The 22509-nt window shown below is 46.4% G+C and overlaps 1 protein-coding gene across 10 annotated transcripts in view; it reads left to right on the top strand.

Annotated features, from left to right (window-relative positions):
• elf1 (E74-like ETS transcription factor 1) overlaps nucleotides 1-22509 on the top strand; it is a 272982-nt gene that overhangs the window by 227141 nt on the left and 23332 nt on the right. The window contains exon 1 of one of the 10 annotated variants that reach the window (XM_070883076.1): nucleotides 12164-12337. The exons of the other annotated variants lie outside the window; for them this stretch is intronic. Within the exon in view, the coding sequence (XP_070739177.1) occupies nucleotides 12280-12337 (58 nt within the window). The 5' untranslated portion in view covers nucleotides 12164-12279. Of the gene's footprint in view, nucleotides 1-12163; nucleotides 12338-22509 lie in introns of those variants that run through there. 10 annotated transcript variants of the gene reach the window in all.

Genomic DNA, 22509 nt, shown 5'->3' with positions numbered 1-22509 from the left:
TATGGATTCAACACTCCGATCCCCCTTCAGTAATTTATAAATTCCCCACTTGCTGAATACTGTAGTCTTGTATACTTCTGTTTTTTTTTCGTTCTGCTATGAAATGTTGACATACCGCACCGTAAGTTGTGACAAGCATACTGCACTTTGCATCTAACACCTTGTCTTCACGTTATAAGGCCTATACTCAAGGCTGTTTTGGAGTTGTCAGCTTTCTTCACAGTGTGTCAGCTTTTATGAAGCTGCTTGTCATCTTTTTTTGCTAGTTTTATAGCAGTTTGTATGTATATTAATCCTTTTGACATGCTAAGTTAGACTTTAAAGAATTATCTTCCCCTAGCATGAGGCATTGCATCATGCTGCTCTGAGTAAAGGGTTACACCTTTGTATAGGTCAAAGTTTAAATCAGTCGAAATACTTGATCATTAAAAGAACAGGAAAGAAAGCACTTGTATTTATAAGCGCCTATCGCAGCCTCAGGATGTCTCAAAGAGCTTCACAGGCAATTAAGTACTTTTTGAAGTGTAGTCTCTGTTATAATGTGAGAAACACGGCAGCCAATTTGCACACAGCAAGGTGCCACAAACAGCAATGAAATAATGACCAGATAATCTGATTTTTAGTGATGTTGGTTGAGGGATAAATATTGGCCAGAACACTGGCAAGAACTCCCCTGCTCCTCTTCGAATAGTGCCACGGGATCTTTAACATCCAGCTGAGGTGTCGGACAGGGCCTCGGTTTAATGTCTCATCCAAAAGATGATGCCTGCAACAGTGCAGCACTCCCTCAGTACTGCACTGAAGTGGCAGCCTAGGTTTGGTGCTCATGTCTTGGTTGCCTTTCTCATCTTACTGAACTGTCAGATGCTGGAACCCTTATAGTTTTTACATGAGTGAGTCAGTTTTTGCAGGCATTCGCATTGTCTGACGAGAGAGTCAATTGATTTTGAAAACAGATTTTCTCCAATGAGATTTAGATTTTATTTGAGAAACCTTTTGACGGGTTCCCGGGATCATTATCGAACCATGATCCATGCCTGTCATTGTGTGGGGTGTTTTGGAAAATGGGCTCTGTTATGTATGTATGTAAATGTATGTACTGTAACACTAGACCACTGAATGTACCTTCACCCTGTATACACTATACCTGTACCACCAGAGGGTGCTGCTGCTGGAGACCTAAGGGTCACCTGTACACTGCAGGTAACCCAGTATAAAAAGGAGCTCACCTCTTGGTGTCCTCACTCTATGAGCTGCAATAAAGGACTAAGGTTACTACAGTTCAAGTACTATAGCCTTACCTCATGGAGTCGTTATTAGTGTGCTTGCAAACACAACAGGCTCCTCCGCTGAAAATAGCGGTACGCCTTATTATCCATCTCATAGTTTATAGTATCAGCTTTTGGGGTAGAAACTTACCTCCGCCCGAAACGGGGCGCATCTTCTGTTATTTGTAGTTTTTCTCCACGGCACGGCTAGCTGTCGTTGATATTTGATACTGGGACGTTATTGTTTGCTCGGGATGGATTAGTTGCGGCTGAGGGGTGGAATTGCCCGTGCAACGGCACGTTCCCCCGATCGCTCATCATTGCCGCACTAATTATGTCAGCGCGTTGCTGATGTGTTAAAGGGGAGGGCTACTGCGAGCTCTGCATATTTTTCAGTTAGTCCACCGGGCCACCAGGGAGGGTTACGACCGGGCCAGCGGCCTGGCACCAAAGAGGGGGTGTTGGGGTGCCTGTTGGTGGCCCAGCCGAACCTGGGGGCATAATTGTCAGGCCGACCTGGCAGTCGGCCCGACAATAAAAAAATAAGGTGGTGTCGCCGGCAGCACCACCTCCCCTTTAAGGGCGGGCACGCCGCCGACCAACAAGGAGTGCACCGCCAGGAAAAGCTATCGGGGGCACCGGCCGGCGGTGGCGGTGCTCTCGTGGGGCAACTCTGAAAAAAGGATAGTCGGTAGTCGGTAGCCGTTCCCCGTGGCTGCCACTTTCAGGCGACCAGAGGCCTTATCAGGAGGGGCAATTTCAGCCCCTTTGTGTCCTGACCTGAGGCAAAACTCTTTCTTGCTGTATTAATATTGACGCCACTTCAAAAATCTCACCCTTTGCCACCTGGGGAGGAAGCCAGGTGCTGCTTCCCTGGAAGGGCGGGAACATTCCAAAGGTGAATTGATTTGGACTGTTCTCCTGAAGTTTCTGATCATCATTTCCAGAGATCCTGAAGCAGGTCGTTCACCCATTGCCTTGGCCTGGGTGGCAATGAAAAAAAAAAATTAATTGACGGGATGTGGGTGTCATGGGCAAGGCCAGCATTTATTGGCTATCCTCGGTTGCCCGAGAGGAAGTGGTGGTGAGCTGCTTTCTTGGACCGCTGCAGTCTGTGCGGTGAAGGTTCTCCCACAATCCTGTTCAAATGCAATTGCAAATGCAAATAGAATGCCATTTAAAAAAAAGTAAAATCCCAAAGTGCGGCTGCTCTGGATTCAGTCTATAGCTAAACTGGTTATCAGCAAGGGGTCTGGATTGGAGCCAAAAGAAGGTGGCCACCTGGCTGCCTCTGTCATATATAATCATAAAAGCAAATCACCCCTGTTGCTTTATCTGGGGCACTGTGGACAGAAACTTGTGTCGGGACAACAACTTGACCTCTCTAACTGGTCCCATTACTTCTCTTTACTTGTGTGTCCCAAAAAGAAAGGACAGATGGGGCTACAGTAGCATAGTGGTTATGTTACTGGGCTAGTAATCCGGAGGCCTGGACTAATGATCTGGAGCTTAGGGCTCAAATCTCACCACTGTAGTTAATTAAATAAATCTGGAATAAAAAGCTAGTATCAGTAATGGTGACCATGAAACTATCGGATTGTCGCAAAAGCCCATCTGGTTCACTGATGTCCTTTAGGGAAGGAAATCTGTCGTCCTTACCCAGCCTGGCCTATATGTGACTCCAGACCCACAGCAATATAACTGTCCTCTGAAATGACCCAGCAAGCCACTCAGTTGTACCAAAGAACTATACCAAGATTGAAACCAGACGGAGCATCTGGCAGCGACCTAGGCATCGGACACGACAAAGGCACACCCAGCCCAGCCAACCCAGCCAAGTCCTCATCACAAACATCTGGGGAATGGTGCCAAAATTGGGAGAGCTGTCCCACAGAGTAGTCAAGCAACAGCCTGACCGAGCCATACTCACAGAATCATTCCTGGCATACCCCTCACTGTACCGTCACCATCAAGCCAGGGGACCAACCCTGGTTCAATTTGGAGTGTAGAAGAGCATGCACCTAGCGTACCTAAAAATGAGGTACCAACCTGGGAAAGCTGCAACACAGGACTTGCATTCATGCTAAACAACAGGTCATCGACAGTGCTATCAAGCAACACTTACTCACCAATAACCTGCTCACCAATGCTCAGTTTGGGTTCCGCCAGGACCACTCGGCTTCAGACCTCATTACAGCCTTGGTCCAAACATGGAAAGATTTCCAGAGGTAAGTTAAAAAAGACTGCCCTTAACATCAAGGCAGCATTTGACCGAGTGTGGCATCAAGGAACCCTAGTAAAACTGAAGTCAATAGGAATCGGGGAAAATTCTCCACTGGTTGGAGCCATACCCAGTACAAAGGGTGGTTGTTGGAGGTCAATCAGCGCAGCACCAGGACATCGCTGCAGGAGTTTCTCAGGGCAGTGTCCTAGGCCCAACATTCTTCAGCTGCTTTATCAATGACCTTCCCTCCATCATAAGGTCAGAAGTGGGGATGTTCGCTGAATATGCGCAGTGTTCAGTGCCATTCACAACTCCTCAGATAATGAAGCAGTCTGTTCCCGCATGCAGGAAGATCTGGACAACATTCAGACTTGGGCTGATAACTCCACACAAGTGCCAGGCAATGACTATCTCCAACAAGCGAGAGTCTAACCACTGCCCCTTGACATTCAACGACATTATCATCGGCGTATCCCCCACCATCAAAATTCTGGTAGTCACCATTGACCAGAAACTTAACTGGACCAGCCACATAAATACTGTGGCAACAAGAGCAGGTCAGAGGCTGGGTATTCTGCAATGAGTATCTCTCCTCCTGACTCCCCAAAGCCTTTCCACCATCTACAAGACACACGCCAGGAGTGTGATGGAATACTCTCCACTTGCCTGGATGATTGCAGCTCCAACAACACTCAAGAAACTCAACACCATCCAGGACAAAGCAGCCCGTTTGGCCCCCCCATCCACCACCTTCAACATTCACTCCCTCCACCGCTGGCACACTGTGGCTGCAGTGTGCACTATCTGCTTGACGATCTGCAGCAACATTCTAAGGCTTCTTTGGCAAATTCTCCCAAACCCACAACCTCTACCACCTAGAAGGACAAGAACAGCAGGTGCATGGCAACACCACCACCTCTATGTTCCCCTCTCAGTCACACACCAGTCTGACTTGAAGTATATCGCCATTCCTTCATCGTCGCTGGGTCAAAATCCTGGAACTTCCTCCCTAACAGCACTGTGGGGGTACACAGTGGACCCACACGGACCACAGCGGTTCACCACCATCTTCTCAAGGGCAATTGGGAATGGGCAATAAATGCTGGCCTTGCCAGCAATGCCCACATCCCATGAAAGAATTAAAATGTCTGGACTCCGAGAACTGAATTAGAATTGCTCATACAGCAAATTCTGTCTCAATCAGCAGTCAGGAGAGGCAAGGGGCGATAGTCAGGTGCTTTCCACAAGGAGGCAAGGAAAATTAAAGAGAATGTCACCCTGGACCACTGGTGCTGTTGATTGGAGGCTGCTGCTTACGCTTCTAATTGAAGTATGTGTACGTCTGTGTGTGTGTGGTTGGATGGTATTTAAAAAAACATAAGATGAAAAAAGCAGCAAAATGATTACAGTATGTTAAATACGACCACTTCAACTATTGGTTCACATCAGATCATACAAAGATCAGCCTTAGTGCTCTGTCATATAATCAATCAGGAGAAGTGTTTGGCTGCTGCTCTCTTACCACAGCTGACTGAACAGGTTGATGAAGACAAAGTGTAGCTTATTGAGATAACCCATGTTTTCAAGAACCAGTGGAGAAAGAGAAGAACTGTAAAGTGTCTACACTAACAGGCTTAAAAATTTCAATTCTGTTTTTTAAATGGTGCATTTACTGGCAATAAAAAAGAAGCTTCGCTAACTGCCCACTCAATGTTCTCCCCTCTCCCACCGAAGTGCATGAGTCACCACCTATCATTTGATGGGTGTTAGCTGACGACCTGTGCCTCGATCAGTCAGCATTCTTCATGTGCGAGTGTGGGCAGTACGTTTTGACAGGCTTGATCCAGTCTCCATTCATTAACATAGACACACACACATGCTTTCCAGCAAAAGTTACTGCCCATGGAGTGAGAATCCTGGCATTTCCATAAGCCCTTGTTAACTATCTGGTTACATTGAGACCAGTTTAAGTCCCACATCCAATGTGCCCTCGCTGTGATCAGTTAATTCATCCTTGGCAGCAGGTCAAATCTGGGGCCTCAATCTATTCTGTATAATGTCCTAGCACACCATGCAATAGGTTTACACAGAGCCATTGTGGGAGATGACCTTTTTAAAGAGTTTTTTTAAATCAAATAAAATTGAGTGTGCTGTACTGAGGGAGTGCTGCACTGTCGGAGGTGCCACCTTTCAGATGAGACGTTAAACCAAGGGTGCCGTATGCCCCCTCAGGTGGGTGTAAAATATCCCATGGCACTATTCCATAGAGAGCATGAGAGTTCTCCTGGTGTCCTGGCCAATATCTGTTCCTCAACCAACATCACTAATACAGATTATGTGTATCATTGTGTATCAAGCAGGTGGGAGCTTGCTGTGCACAAATTAGAAGCTGCATTTCCCTAAATTACAACAGTGACTACATATAAAAATGACTTAATTGGCTGTAAATCGCTTTGTGAGGTCCTGAAAGCCACTGTGTAAAGGCAAGTTATTTTGTTTCTTTCCTTTGAATGTTGACTATTACTTCCCTGGTTGTTACTTGTGTAGATTGTACATGTTGTTTAGTAGGCTAGGTTGCATGAGATTTAACATGTTCCCCATCCCTCTCTGCTGGAGAAGGAGCCTGTGTTACAGAATGGATGAATGTCTCCATGTGGTTAGTGCTAGAAGTATCGCAGGTATTTGCAAGCATGATTCGTACGGCTTGGCAGGAATTCTACAGCAATGTACGTGGGAATGCTCGAGGGTTAAATACTTTCTATAGAATTAGTAACTGACCAAATATTGTTCATCATATGGCAACATAGAAATATACAGGACCTGAAGAGACCATTGTGGCCCATTTGGCTGGGCCAGTGTGTACGCAATATGATATCCCATAATTCATCTCATACCTATCTGAGTCAGCAAGATGTAGGTTCAAGCCCCACACTGCGACTTAGTTCACAATCTAGGCTGACACTTCCGTGTACAACTGAAGGAGTTTGTTTTGTTGGAGGTGCTGCCGTTTAGATGAGAAGTTAAACCGAAGCTTCATCTGCTTTGTGGGGTGGATTAAAAGATCCCATGGTACTTTTTTGAAGAATAGCAGGGAGTTCTCCCAGCCAACATTCATCTTTTGGCCAACACCACCACTTGATCACTGCTAGGGCGGAGCCCTTACTCTGCACTGATTGGCTGCCACATTTCTCTACAAACCAACAGTGACTACCCTTCAAAAGTAATCCATTAGCTATGAAATGTTTTGGGATTTCCTGAGGGCATGAAATGCAAATTTTTACCCCTCTTGCAAATTTTTCACCAGGTATGTATTCAGCTCTCTTGATTTTGCTGATACCATCAGCCCTCACCATCTGCGTTAGCAGTCCAATTTATATATTCACCACTCTGTACATAAAGTAGTTAAATCTAAATGGGCCTTTCACCCTTCCATTCTATGTTTGACACGATGCCTTCCTGTAGAGAGATTTAATTGCGCCAGTAAAACAGTTCTGCATCCATGCCAAGGAGGTGTTATTAATTTTTTTAATTATGTAAATGCATATTAAACATGTCATAAATACAGGTGGCTGTGTTAAGCCTATTTTCCCTTCTGACTTTGATTTGATTCTGAAGAACGGTGTTCTGTGCAAAGATAGCTCTAACGTAATTGTTCGAGTTCATAGAGGAATACTGCACGGCCAATGGGTGAAATGCACCGCACACTTACAACTGGAAAACAGGGATCTGTGAAGTCGTCGATGAATACTTTAATAAATCCACAGCACCTTGCGATCTTCACCACAGATAAAAAGGTCCTTGGGTAGGCAATCTTCCAGCTGTAGACATTAATTGTACCCAGCGCCACAACACGAGTTGTCTATTATCCCCCCCGCCCTTCTCTCTGAATTTGATTGTTTAGCAAATAACCTGTGGGCTGGCAAACAAGCACTCTGAATTTGTTCTGTTGCTTGTCATTGTTTGGCGAGGTCAGCCCCGCGCCTGCTTTATCTGTGGGATTCTGAATTATTGTAATGAAGAAAACCTGAGATGCTTGAAGAAACACACAACAATCTGAGATTGTTGTTTCCAGCGGGTCAGCCAATTCTTTCACTTTGTCCATCACATGGTGCACCTCATTAGAGCACACAGTATACTATTCAAACAGGGCACTGTAGCAAAGGCGTCATGAAAGAAATCTATCTCCAGTTCCTTTCCATTAGAGAAAGTTATTGTAAAGTTTATTAAAATTTATATGATGGTTGAGGCTTTATTCTTATGTAGGTAGTGTAGTACTATGATGCAAAATATATTTTACATTGCAATAGGGAATAGATTTAAATGTCACTGGATCAATATCAGCATCAATGTCCCCGTTAAGCTATGTGGCTGCGCAGCAGTCTGGAGGTCCAGTGCAGGCCGCTCATCGGCTTTTAACTGGGGAAAATCGCGCTGCACGAAGATTTCATTGGGCCGCGCAGCCAAACAAATTTAGAGGGAACATTGGTCAGCACCACAAGTATAATACCTCCATCTGAGGGTATGTTGGCACTTGTGTAGCTCGGATTGCAAGAGCGTGATGTCCAATGTTCCCAGTAATTTTGTTTGGCGCCGTGGGCCATTCAAAATATCGCACATGCTTTTTTTCACATTGAAAGCCGGTGGCTGCAAATGCTTACAGGGAACATTGCTGATATCTGTGTGCCAGCTTTCTGTGCTTGTAAACATAGAAACATAGAAAATAGGAGCAAATAATAGGCTAATAGGCCATACAGCCCCTCGGGCCTGCTCCACCATTCAATAAGATCATGGCTGATCTGATCATGGACTCAGCTCCACCTCCCTGCCTGTTCCCCATAACCCCTTATCCCCTTATCGTTTAAGAAACTGTCTATTTCTGTCTTAAATTTATTCAATGTCCCAGCTTCCACAGCTCTCTGACGCAGCGAATTCCACTGATGTACAACCCTCAGAGAATAAATTTCTCATCCTCTCTGTTTTAAATGGGTGGCCCCTTATTCTAAGATCATGCCCTCTAGTTCTAGTCTCCCCCATCAATGGAAACATCCTCTCTGCATCCACCTTGTCAAGCCTCCTCATAATCTTATACGTTTCGATAAAATCACCTCTCATTCTTCTGCATTCCAATGAGTAGAGGCCCAACCTACTCAACCTTTCCTCATAAGCCAACCCCCTCAATCCCCGGAATCAACCTAGTGAACCTTCTCTGAACTGCCTCCAAAGCAAGTATATCCTTTCATAAATATGGAAACCAAAACTGCATGCAGTATTCCAGGTGTGGCCTCACCAATACCCTGTATAACTGCAGCAAGACTACCCTGCTTTTATACTCCTTCCCCTTTGCAATAAAGGCCAAGATTTCATTGGCCTTCCTGATCACTTGCTGTACCTACATACTATCCTTTTGTGTTTCATGCACAAGTACCCATAGGTTCCGCTGTACTGCGGCACTTTGCAATCTTTCTCCATTTAAATAATAACTTGCTCTTTGATTTTTTTTCTGCCAAAGTGCATGACCTCACACTTTCCGACATTATACTTCATCTGCCAAATTTCTGCCCACTCACTTAGCCTGTCTGTGTCCTTTTGCAGATTTTTTGTGTCCTCCTCACACATTGCTTTTCCTCCCATCTTTGTATCGTCAGCAAACTTGGCTATGTTACACTCAGTCCCTTCTTCCAAGTCGTTAATATAGATTATAAATAGTTGGGGTCCCAGCACTGATCCCTGTAGCACCCCACTAGTTACTGGTTGCCAACCAGAGAATGAACCATTTATCCTGACTCTCTGTTCTCTGCCGTCCCAGGAATCAGTCTGGTGAACCTTCGCTGCACTCCTTCTATGGCAAGTATATCCTTTCTTGGGTAAGGAGACCAAAACTGCGCACAATACTCCAGGTGCGTGCAGATTCACCAAGGCCCTGTATAACTGTAGTAAGACATCCTTGCTCCTGTACTCAAATCCTCTTGCAATGAAGGCCAACATACTATTTGCCTTCCTAACTGCTTGCTGCACCTGCATGTTTGCTTTCAATGACTGGTGCACAAGGACACCCAGGTCCCTCTGTACATCGACACTTCCCAAGCCATCACCATTTAAATAATACTTTGTCCTTATGTTTTTCCTGCCAAAGTGGATAACGTCACATTTATCCTTGTTATATTGCATCTGCCATGTGTTTGCCCACTCACTCAACCTATCTAAATCGCCTTGCAGCATCTTTGCATCCTCCTCATAACTCACAATCCAATCTAGTTTTGTGTCCTCAGCCAACTTGGAAATATTACATTTGGTTCCCTCATCCAAATCATTTATATATATATATATATATTGTGAATAGCTGGGGCCCAAGCACGGATCCCTGTGGTATCCCACTAGTCACTGCCTGCCACCCCGAAAAAGACCCATACTGCTAAAAGACCCACAAGAAACTCGGTGTATGATTCCACTGCCTCGAGGATAAGAGAACCAGGGGTAGAAATTCAGGCCTGCCAGAAACCTGGCGCACCTCCCGTTTTTAAAATGTTTTTTCCGCCACGCTGGATAAGGTGACCTCTTTCGCGAAATTTAGCTCTTTGTCATTTTTTTCCAGGCAGACTGGAAGTCGGTCATAATGGGGGCAGAACTGGGGCGGTAAGCAGAAGATCGACAACAAGAGGGGCGGAAGTGGAGGCGGGACGGAGTCACCACCGCTGTCGATCACCAGCGGAGCGGTGATGAAGCCATGAAGTGTGTCACCATGGCTCTCCCCTTCACTTAAATGGGGAGCGCCTTCGCCATTTTAAAACTTCGGTCCACTGGGCCACCAGGGAGGGTTTCGGCCGGCCACGGCCTGGCACCCAAGAGGGGGGTGACAGGCTGCCAACGGGGGCATAATTGCTGGCCCGACCTGGCCGCGCGGCAGTGCACCCTCCCCTTGAATAACCGCCGGCCTGTCATGTCGCGCACACTTCGAACACAGTGCACCGACCGAAAAAGCTGTTGGGGGCACCATGTGGCAGATCAAAGATTTTTCACGGTGAATTTGGCTGGAGGTGCGGGAGATCGGCGGTGCGCGCTTTGATGACGCACTTAGGGTGGGTCGGCAGCAACGGGGCGGAAGTGGGGACCGTCGGGAAAACCTCAAGTGAATTTCGCGGTTGGGGGCCATTAGACTCCGTCGCGTGGCGGCCACTTTCCGACAGTCGGAGGCCTTTTCGGGAGGCTAAATTTCAGCCCCCCCAGTTTTCATTGTAAAGGTGCAGAGCTCAGCTCTTGAACTAAACCACATCAAAGCACCTTTTTATTTGGTACATAGCATAATATGGTAACCAGTCTGCTGCCTTGTTTCATCATGAGTGCTGTCATCATCTGTGCTGTTCTCATCATGCTGGGACATACCCACCACTGAGAGAATTTTCAATTGTAAAATCTCACTGTCTTAATATGGGTTTGGCTGCCCCCTGTCCCTATTCCTAGATCATTCTGATATGCTAGGGTTGGTGTCAGCTGTGGCTCAGTGCATAGCACTCTCGCCTCTGAGTCTGAAGGTCATGGGTTCACAGAAATATCTAGGCTGACACTCCAGTACAGTGTTGAGGGAGCATTGCACTGTCGGAGGTGCCGTTTTTCGGATGAGACGTCAAACTGAGGCCTTGTCTGCTCTCTTGGGTGGATGTAAAAGATCCCATGGCAGTATTTCAAAGAAGAGCAGGGGAGTTATCACCGATGTCCTGGTTAATAATTATCCCTCAATCAATATAACAAAAAAAAAATTATCTGATCATTATCACTTTGCTGTTGGTGGGAACTTGCTGTGTGCAAATTGGCTGCTGCGTTTCCCATACTACAACAGTGACTACACTCATTAGCTGTAAAGCACTTTGAGACGTCCGGTGGTTGTGAAAGGTGCTATATAAATGCAAGTCTTCCTTTTTTTCCAGATGAAGTCGGGCGAAGGCCTCTCCTGTGGAGTACAGACACTGGCAGAGACCAGTCGGGCCGAGTGGCCTGATGGTGCTGTAAATTCTATTGTAATTCTGCAAAAATCCTGCACTGCTGGAATGAGACTGAAGCAGATGATTCTGTTTAGATCCTAATAGTATTAATATTGACTGGGCACCGGCATTCCCATTTAAGCAGGACACAAAGGGGAATGACTTTGTGCACAACTGGAGAGTGCAGTGGAGGGACGGTTGTCTGTAACTGGGGAGGGGAGGGGAGGGTTGGGTTATCTGAATCTGTAATTGGGGAGGGGAGGGGAGGGGACGGATGTCTGTAATTGGAGAGTGGAGGGGAGGGGACGGTTGTCTGTAACTGGGGAGGGGAGGGGAGGGGAGGGTTGGGTTATCTGAATCTGTAATTGGGGAGGGGAGGGGAGGGGACGGATGTCTGTAATTGGAGAGTGGAGGGGAGGGGACGGTTGTCTGTAACCGTGGAGGGGAGGGGAGGGACGGATGTATGTAACTGGGGAGGGGAGTGTTGTCTGCAGTCTCTGAGTCGGTTGCAAAGGCTGGAAATGGGACGGCGAGGTGGAGGTGTGTGCCGCGCCTGCGCTCTGCCGTCCTATCCCGGAAGAAGCTAAAAGTTTGGGATGAAGTTCGGTGCGGGTCCCACTTTGATCGAACACTTCCGGTTTTGGGGAAACCGGGATCGGGGGGTGTAGAGGGGCGGTCGCCTGGAAGCCGGACACTGGGTGGGTGACGGAGGGAATCCACGGTCCGGGGCGCCACGCAACGTCCATGGACGCGACTGGCGAGCCTTTTAAACCAGACGTGGCAGCGGGAGGGGGAGCTAGCGGATTTCTCCATGGCCTTTCCCGTTTACCAGGGGATGAGAACCCCGCTGGATTTCCTGATTCGGGCAGGTAAGCGAGGGGCTGGGCAGGGCAGGGGGGCGACCCCCGCCCGCCGCTCTCGCTCACAAAGTTCAGAGCCAGCTCTAACGAAACTTTCCGAAAGTTTCTCCAAAGTTTTGTGACGGGGCAGCTGGGGGGGGTGAGGGCTTGGTGATAAGTTTTATGGTGAGGGTGTGCGCTGGGGGAAGGTCTGAGCAGCGAGGTGGAGATGTGAAAAGGTCCATGTCCCGTCTGAAACCGAACTGGGTACACTGCAGGAAACTTAGCTCTGCGTCAAATGAACGCCAGCTATTGGCGGAGGCTCGGCGGAGGCTGGCAGTTTCAGGCAGTCTTGTAAACACGGAAGCTCACACAGCTGCTTGAATTGACAGTCAAGAACAGGGCAAACCATGTAAAAAAAACCAGGTGATCAGATGGATTGCAGCACACTCTCCAGTTTGAAACATGCCCTGTAGGAAAGTGTACAGAGTCAACAGCAGTTGCAATGTTATGTTGCACCAGTTAACAATCATGTTCATGGTCTTCAAAGCCGACTGCGAAGAGATGGAAACTGATCATGCGTAATTTTACATGTCTGTGAAGTGTGGAGCATTGATCGTTCCAGTTCTATTAATGGATTATTTTTGATACTCCATATAAAGAGAAAACTTGCCATTATGATGTATGTTGTCATAGCAATACAACGAGTTTCCCTTTGAATGAGGACAAGCCTTTTATTTAATCTGGTGAAAGTCTGTTGAGCCTAATAGTTAATTCAGATGTTAGCACAAATCTACAGATGGGGTTGGAAAATGAGTTAACTTACTAGGAGAGATGCTTGTGGTCTAAGGCATGTGGAGAGTATTCTAATTGATATAAAGTGATTCCATTAAACCTTATGCTAATTGATTCAGGAACTTGAAGCATTAGGTTTAAAAATCCATTTAATGAGTTCCAGACTCACCATTTGTGCATTTTCTTTTTGAGAGTTATTCTGTCAGAACGGTTTGTCTAGAGGGGCACACACATTGAACTGTTATGTCCCACTGCTATTGATAGCATTAAGAGGATGAAAACCATTGAGTTTGCAGGATTATCCGGTGTGGCAACAATGCTTTCTAGCAGCCATTTTGTGTGTGTGTGTAGATATATATATATAAAATATCACACACTCTAAGTATTGCCCAACTACATACATCCTGTCATCGTTTGCTGTGTTTTGTAAGATGATGCTACTGTTTAATTCATATGAACATACAAAAAATTGACAGGAAAAACCAGCTGGCCCATCAATACTGCCCCACACTCCTGATAGCCGGAGCATCACGATTAACCCCCCCCCCCCCACCTCCTGAGAGAGGAGAAAAAGCCCAGGGACAATAAGGGGAAAAGTACCCTGGAAAATTCCTCTCCAAAACCCTCAGGCAATCAAAATCGTCCATGTGATCACATGGAATCAAAATCTCAATTCTGAGTTGCATGTAATCTATGATCTATCAAAATAGCATCCAGCGGATTGAACATTTCCCTCCTCCCTTCCCCCCACCCCCTACTTCTCCCGTTCTTCCAATGGGTGGTCTAGAGTACGATTGTGAGGGGTCTAAAAGTCCACTGATAACTGACTTCCGTAGCCATTCATCAAATGTACGCTTGATCTGTAAGTGTTTGATGGCTGTTTGCCTGTGGAGTGCATCACAGCCGAGCCTACTTGTGTTCTTGCCGACGCATACGCAGTTTCAAATAGCAGTCACCGATTGTGATCAGGAATGGGAATTAAAGCGGATTTTCCCCTAACTCGCCAGGGTCACGTAGAAAGACTTGCATTTTATATAGCGTCTTTTGCGACCTCGATGTCCAAAAGCGCTTTACAGCCAGTGAAGTACTTTTGTAATGTAGGAAATGCGGCAGCCAATTTGCATACAGCATGTCCCAGAAACGGCAATATAATTATGACCAAATATTCTTTTTTTTTAGTGATGTTGGTTAAGGGATAAATATTTGCGAGGACACCAGGGAGAATTCTCCTGCGCTTTTTCAAAATAGTGCCACCTGAGTGGGCAGACTTAACCTCAGCTTAACGTTTCATCCAAAAGCTGGCATCTCTGATAGTATAGTACTCCCTCAACACTGCACTGGAGTGTCCACCTAGATCTTGTACTCGTCCGTGGAGTGAGACTTGAACCCACCACCTTCTGCCTCAGAGGGGAGCGTGCTACTGAGCCAAGGCTGACGTGCGTAGGCCAATCCTAGTGCCCCACCCAACTGTAGTGCCCCCTCCTGGAGTCACAATGCGGATTCCGTCCACTAAGGGGTACAACGGCCATGATCTTTACGGCGCAACAACTGCAAGAGAAATGCAGGGAGCAGCACCAACCCTTGTACATGGCTGCCTTAGACCTTACAAAGGCCTTTGACACTGTCAACCGCGAGAGATTATGGAGCGACCTCCTCCGCTGCCCCCAAAAGTTTGTTGCCATCCTCCACCTACTCCACGACGACATGCAACAGATCCATCACAGACCCAATCCACATCCGGACCGGGGTCAAGCAGGGCTGCTTCATCGTGCCAACCCTCTTCTCGATCTTCCTCGATGCAATGTTCCAACTCACACTCAACAAGCTCCCTGCTGGAGTGGAACTAAAGTACAGAACCTGTTCAACCTTCGTCGTCTCCAGGCCAGATCCAAGACGGTCCCAACCTCTCTCGTCGAGTATGCGGACAACTCTTGCGTCTGCGCGTATTCAGAGACTGAACTCCAAGTCATAGTCAACATCTTCACTGAGGTGCACGAAAGCATGGGCCTTACACTAAACATCTAAGACAAAGGTCCTCCACCAACCTGACCCTGTCGCACAGCATTGCCACCACCCCCAATCATCAAGATCCACGGCACTGGAAAAAGTGGATCACTTTCCATACCTCGGGAGCCTATTATCAACAAGGGCAGACATCGACGACGAGGTTCAACACCGCCTCCAGTGCGCCAGCGTGGCCTTTAGCCGCCTGAGGAAGAGAGTGTTCAAAGATCAGTCCCTCAAATCTGGCACAAAGCTCATGGTCTACAGGGCTGTAGTGATACCCGCCCTCCTATATGGCTCAGAGACGTGGACCATATACAGTAGCCACCTCAAATCGCTGGAGAAATACTATCGACTAGGTCTCCACAAGATCCTGCAAAAACCCCTGGGAGGACAGAGACACCAACTTCAGCGTCCTCGATCAGGCCAACATCCCCCGCATAGAAGCACCGACCACACTCGACCAGCTCCATTGGGCGACCCACATTGTTCGCATTCCTGACACAAGACTCCCAAAGCAAGCGCTCTACTCGGAACTCCTACATGGCAAGCGAGCCCCAGGTGGGGAGAGGAAACTTTTCAAGGACACCCTCAAAGCTTCGTTGATAAAATGCAACATCCTGGGAGTCCCTGGTCAAAGACCACCCTAAGTGGGGGAAAAGCATCCAGGAGGGCGCTGAGCACCTCGAGTCTCATCGCCGAGAGCATGCAGAAAGCAAGCGCAGGCAGCGGAAGGAGTGTGCGGCAAACCAGACTCCCCACCCACCCTTTCCTTCAACGACTGTCCCACCTGTGACAGAGGCTGTAATTCCCTTATTGGACTGTTCAGTCACCTAAGAACTCACTTTGAGTGGAAGCAAGTCTTCCTCGATTTCGAGGGACTGCCTATGATGATGAGCGCCCCCTTCTGCTGTCCATGTTGAGATGAGCTATTGTAGGACAGAATAATGTACTGGGGACCCTTAAGTTGGTATGGCTTAGTCTACACCAGGTAGTGCTTTTACCCATTCAGCCATTGTGGGAGATTAGTACAAGAAGTTTATCAATTTGTTTGTAAATGTTATTTATGTGAGACTGAAGATTGGACATGAATGGTCAATTTAGTGATTTGGTCTGTGAAACTAGAGCTTATTGGAAAGGATGACTTCTGACTGTCAGATATTGAGACGATTTCCATGCGCTGTTACTGGTGTATGAAGGGCACACCATTGAAATCCCTACAGAATCACTTTTTCAATACCAGTGACCAGAATCTTAGAAACCTTGCTGCATTCTGTATACTATCACACTTCACAACAATGGCAGTGAAGGGAGTAGTAAATGTGACACGATTTGAAGAGTCCATTTGTCGAAAAGCACAAAGGGCAGCATATGCAGCTGATGGTGTTGGATAATCTCTGAAAGGCAGCTTGTCTCATTTGGCAGACTTGCTGACTGGGCAGTACTGCAGGATTGCACTTGATGGTATTGTAACAGGATTTTCATTGTACCATCTGTGGTTTACTTCACTAATGCTGGTAATAGTGCAGTGCAGGATGGATAATTAAAACTTCAGTCCCCATCATTTAAAAAAAATCACTTTCGTCATGGCACAATATGCCCTTGACCTAGAGGGATAGAACAAAGTTAGGAAATTGCAGTTTGAGATTGAGCTGTTTGTATAGTTTATTGTATCGCTGCTGTTTACATTATCACATTATGAGGTCTCCAGTCAACTATGGGTGTAGCTCTCCTCCAGATTCACTTTAACAAAGAATGGGTGAAGAGACATTGATTAAAGCCTCCTCCAGCCCACCCCAGGCTCAGTTTTTAAGTGCAGTACTCGGTGTGGGACTGAGTCACACAAATCAAGAAAGTCCTGGTTTCATTCCCTGATCTGCGCTGCGATACCTGATTTCAGGTAAGGGTTGCAACAGTAGGCCTCCAGACTGGAGAGGGGAAAATCAGACCGGGTTTCCACTTCTGATCACTATCTGCTGTCTCTTGCTGGAAAGTATTCGTGTTTGAGCATTGGCCCAGATATTGCAGTCAGTGGCGAAGTAACGGCGCTCACCGCTGACCTTGAAGAAAGCTGCCCACAAACATCTAGCGATCTCTGGTGTCGATTTCACCTTTCCCGACGTTAGTTTCATTCTGGCGTCAACTCTAGGGGATCTTCAGCATCCAGCAACAGTGATGTCATCAAGCAGACTAAGCAGACATTGTAGAATTTTTCAAACAGAAAGCAAACCTGGAAGTAAAAAGCACTGGTTTTATCCTTCATTTTTTATAAATTTTATAGAGAGCGAAATAGATTGGAACATACACATGTCAATAAGGTAGTAATTGAAATATCATTAACAAAATTTAATAAATGATTTTATTTATATTAACCAGAAATCAAGGCTTAACTTTTTTGGTGTTGCTGGAGGGTGGGGGAGGGGGGCTGTTTAACAGTGATATTACAGCGTAAAAGGGGAAGTTCATGTAAGTTGACTTGATTTCTGAAGATTGCCGTCTGCGGGGACTTCAATGCAGGGAATCACTGACAGCAACTTCTGGATTTCCGTGTTTAACTGCACATATGTGGATGCCAGAAGGTGCTGTCAGTTTCACAGCGTAATGACGGCGAACGCTGACCATTTTGGCATCATTGCAACTGCAAAATCCGGACCATTGAGTGCGAGGGCAGGATTAGGCTGGGCTCTGATGGCCCCCAGTTTTGAAATGTCCCATTAAATGTCACTGTCTGACTCGGGCGCCACTGACGAATGGGCTCTTGGGCAAAGTACTGGTGGGAATCTGCTGCCCGTAGAACCATTTCCCAACAGGAGCAGCATCTTTCTGAATACTAAGGGAGAAAATGAGAGGGGGCAAATACATTTTTGTTCCTCTGTGAAATTGTAACATTGTGAAATTGAAGGATAATGAATACATGAGAATGATTACAAGACACAAATATAATTGAGGAGCTCAAATAACGAATTGAATGATGCTTGAGTAGTTTATTGCTGTTATACAGACCCTCAATTGTAACCACTAAGATACAAACTATATGGGGCGATGTTGCTTCTCTTTGTTATTAATTGCAGCTCTCTCTCACTCTCACTCTCGAGGAGTGCCAGTCACTCTGGATGTTTGTGTTATGATCAAATCAAGGGTTAATGACCTGTGCTATCTTTACTGCACATTTTGGACGATAACTTCAAATTAGTAATCGGGATGTTTTCTTTTTAACATAGTAATATGAATAAAAAGCACTGGTTTGAGTACTGATTTACACAATGATAGATTCACACTGTTTCAAGTGGGGGCATTTGATGATTGGCCATGTAACCCATACCAGCCAGGTGCTATTTTACTATCTTACAAGCTCACTTGTCTGGCCTCTGTAGATATGCGTGACAGTGATTTTACAAGGATTTTTTCTAAGAAGTAGATTGTATCTTGAAAGCATTTTCATGGAAAAACCTCGAAGTAGGATGTACCTTTTACATCATTGGTCTTCTTTGTTCCCTTCATCCCCTCAGTAATGTCCTTCTTTAAACTGATCCTCCACGCCATCACTAGAATATATAAGAAAGAAAGGCTTGCATTTACACAGTCCCTTTCACGATCTCGTGATGTCCCAAAGTATTTCACAGCCAATGAAGTGCAGTCACTCCATCATCATCATCCATCATCATCATCTATCTCCTCTTCCTCTTCCTCTTCCTCTTCCTCTTCCTCTTCTTATCAAGGAAGACTTGCTTCCGCACCAAAAAGGGATGAGTTAACAGGTGTTTCAATGAAGGACCTAATATTCCAGGTCCCATTCTACATGTTGAAGGGTGGAAGATGCCTGTGCCACAGCGGCTAAAAGGGAATGGTTCACTCCCGTCTGGTACTGTACGGCCCGTGTGTGTCTCCGTGTCGGCTCCTGTACATGTACAGTCTCCCAGGAGAGGCGTGAGTTCGGGACCCAGAAGAGGCGTGGGCCCAGAAGCAGCACAGGCAGTCCACACTGCGATATGTGTGCGCACTGGATCTGTGCAGCGGACTGGTTTCCAATCATCTTGGTTAATCGTTGCCACTGGACCAAGACCTAGCTCTGTCAAGCCCGTGTGGTGGCTAGCGTGCAACGGCCACCAGACGTTGAAAAAATCCACGCACAGGCAGTCACTATAGTAATGGAGGAAACGCGGCAGCCAATTTGCGCACGGTAATGACCAGATAATCTGCTTTAGTGATGTTGGTTGAAGATAAATATTGGCCAGCTCACCAGAGAGAATACCCTGCCCTTCTTCGAATAGTACCATGGGATCTTTTACATCTACCCGAGAGGGCAGAAGGAAAGACGTCGCCTCCGACAGTGTGGCGTTCCATCAGTACTGCACTGGGAGTGTCGGCCTAGGTTATGTGCTCAAGTCTCTGGTGTGGGACATTAACCCCCCCCCCCCAACAACATTCTAGCTCAGACGAGGCCAGAACCTCTGAGCCAAGGCTGCAACCAAAATAAAGTAGTAATAAATCAATAAATAAAGACATCTCAGATATCTGATGACTTCTGAGACTCTTCGGATCAGGAACCCCAGTTTGAAAACCTGCAGTAAAATGTAGAAGGTGTGTGAATTTCTGCACTGTTCCCAACTGAACTGTGAAGGACCCAGTATTTTTGTATGTGTTGTTCCAAACTTGGGTTGTGCCTGGAGAGAGCATTTGAGTTATGTAACACGATAGTGAAGAAATGGTAATTACAGGTCTGCTGTTGGTGTTGGGAATGATTTGAGGGGATCAGCTAAGAGATCAGACAAAGAATTGTATTAGTATGATAAAGTCTTTTGGCTTGCATGCAAAATTTCCTGCACTATATTGATGTTCATAGGCAAAAATAAACCTGGCAACAGCACTGTGAGCTGCTATTCTAACAGTGGCGTAACATATACTCTGATGGACAGACATTTAAGGAGCTTTTATCTGATTGTTGGATGTTGATTTTGGACTATTAATTTGTAGGCCGTGAGTCAAACCCCACCGCTGCTGCGTTATGAAATTAAATCCAATAAATTTAATAACATAACATTTTTAATTCTCATGGCCTCGTCCCTCCCTATCTCTAACCTCAGACAGCCCTCCGAGATTTCTGCATTCCTCCAACTCTGGCCTCTTGTGCATCACTCGCTCCCTTCGCCCCACCATTGCCAGCCGTGCCTTCAGAAGCCTGGGGCCTAAGCTCTGGAATTATGTCCCTAAACCTTTCCACCTCTCACTCCTCCTTTAAGATGCTCCTTAAAATCTACCTCCTTTGACCAAGCATTTGGTCACCACCTTTGGCTCGGTGTCAGTTTATGTCTGATTACACTCCTGTGAAGTGCCTTAGAATGTTTTACTACATTCAAGGATGCTATATAAACCAGTTGTTGTTGTCTGGATGTCAGGGGAGTGACCTGCATATGTTGCTCTTACTCATTTATGAAGCAGAGTGGGATGGTCGCTGTGTCGGCTGCTTCCTGGAACACAATGCTGCTGTTTTGTGCATGCACAGGTACTTTGGCCAGGCACTGTTACTACACATGTGTAAATGGCGTGACATTGAGTTTAAACGACCTGACATTAAGCTCGTAGCATGCTTGCGTATATATGCGCAGCTGTATCGTGGTGTAAAGATGACTAGTGGGCTTGGCGCATTTGCAAGCCAGCGAACAAGTTGGTCTAAGGCCCTTGCTGAAGTTCCGCTGACCCAGGGTAAATGACGCGAGCTGACACAATGTGGGCATTTAGATTTAGATTTTAGAACTACGTGGATTGCGTGGGACTTGTACAATGGGAGCCGATGGCAATCTCAAATTACCTGTGGACACTTGCCAAATGAATGTCACCTGCACTTTCTGAGCTGGTCTCTGTGGAATTGTCAGTGGCTGTTTAGTGCATGTGACTCTCAATTGCAATCTGGAGTGAATTATTCTGAAATATGCCATGATTCTCGGCACTCTCTTGGTATTCTTTATGGTTTTGTTGCTGGGATCTTGATTGGAATATGGGCACAATATATTATTAAGTAACTGCCCATTGTTGTTCAAACTTGTGGGCTGGGGGCAAAGGTCAGTCGTCAAACTCAACAAATCATGTTCCACGATCGATTTGTGTAACAGCCGCTGATTGAACGCATGCTGGGTTGCAAAATCAGCTGCTACTACTTGTGTGTCTGAGGCTGAACCATACTGTTCGCAACCTTGGTGTCCTATTTGACCCTGAAATGAGCTTCTGACCACATATCCATGGCATAACTATGACCACCTATTTCACCTCTAACATTGCCCGTCTCTGCCCTTGTCTCAGCTCATCTGCTGCTGAAACCCTCATCCATGCTCGCTGACCTACATTGGCTCCCGGTTAAGCAACGCCTCGATTAAAAACATTTTCATCCTTGTTTGTAAATCCCTCCAAGGCCTCACCCCTCCCTTTCTCTGGAATCTCCTCCTCCCCCCCCCCCCCCATCCCCGGCCACGATTTCTGCACTCTTCAGCATCCCTGATTATAATCGCTCGACCATCAATGGTGCCGTGCCTTCTATTGCCTAGGCCCTAAGCTCTGGAATATCCTGCTTAAACCTCTCTGCCTCTTTACCTCTCCTTCCCTCTTTAAGACGCCTTAAAACCTACTTCTTTGACCAAGCTTTCGGTCACCCACCCTAATTTCTCCTTGCGTGGCTCAATGTCATTTTGTGTCTTATAATACTGCTGTGAAGCACCTTGGGATGTTTCACTACATTAAAGGTGCTATATAAATACAAGTTGTTGGGTCTTAGACTTGGTCTCATGACTGTATGTGTACCCTGGGGAGTTGCCCATGTACATCTGTTAATATTGTGCCTATAACGTGTGCATAAACACAGTTTTATGTTTCCAATTTATCACATTCTGTTATATTCATTGAGGGGTTGAAATTGGGTTGTGGATGCCGCCCGTTGCGGTAGGCAGCAAACGGACAGCAAAGGTTTACCGTCGTCGTTAAGCGGCGTCCACACCCTGGCTGAAATTGAGTAGGTTCTTTGGCAGATGTGCCAAGAGGCAACGCTGCGCTGGCTAACGCCACCCGCGTGGTGACTCCATCCAGCACACAACGCCTCTTGATGTCTCTGTCGTGACATTTGCTTTGTACGGCTGCTGTATCGGCAGTGGTGGAAAAAGAACTGTTCTTGAGTGGAATCACCAAGAAAGGAAGGTAAGTTTTTCTCTCTTTATTTCTCCATATTTTCTTGAGTTTTAAGAGTGGGGAAGTGTGTGTGTGTGGATCGGAGAAGTTTTACTTTTTTTTTCTTCCCTTTCAGTTTTTTTTTCTAGCATGGCGGCAGTCTCTCCATATGAAATTGGGTAGGCCACCTGAGCTCCCATCCGAGGATGAATGTGCAACACCACTTTTTAGCACTGCTCTCTCATCTTTGG

Source organism: Pristiophorus japonicus, chromosome 6 (assembly GCF_044704955.1).
Source record: "Pristiophorus japonicus isolate sPriJap1 chromosome 6, sPriJap1.hap1, whole genome shotgun sequence".
NCBI classification, from domain to species: Eukaryota; Metazoa; Chordata; class Chondrichthyes; family Pristiophoridae; genus Pristiophorus; species Pristiophorus japonicus.
This window is presented reverse-complemented; position numbering and strand designations above follow the sequence as displayed.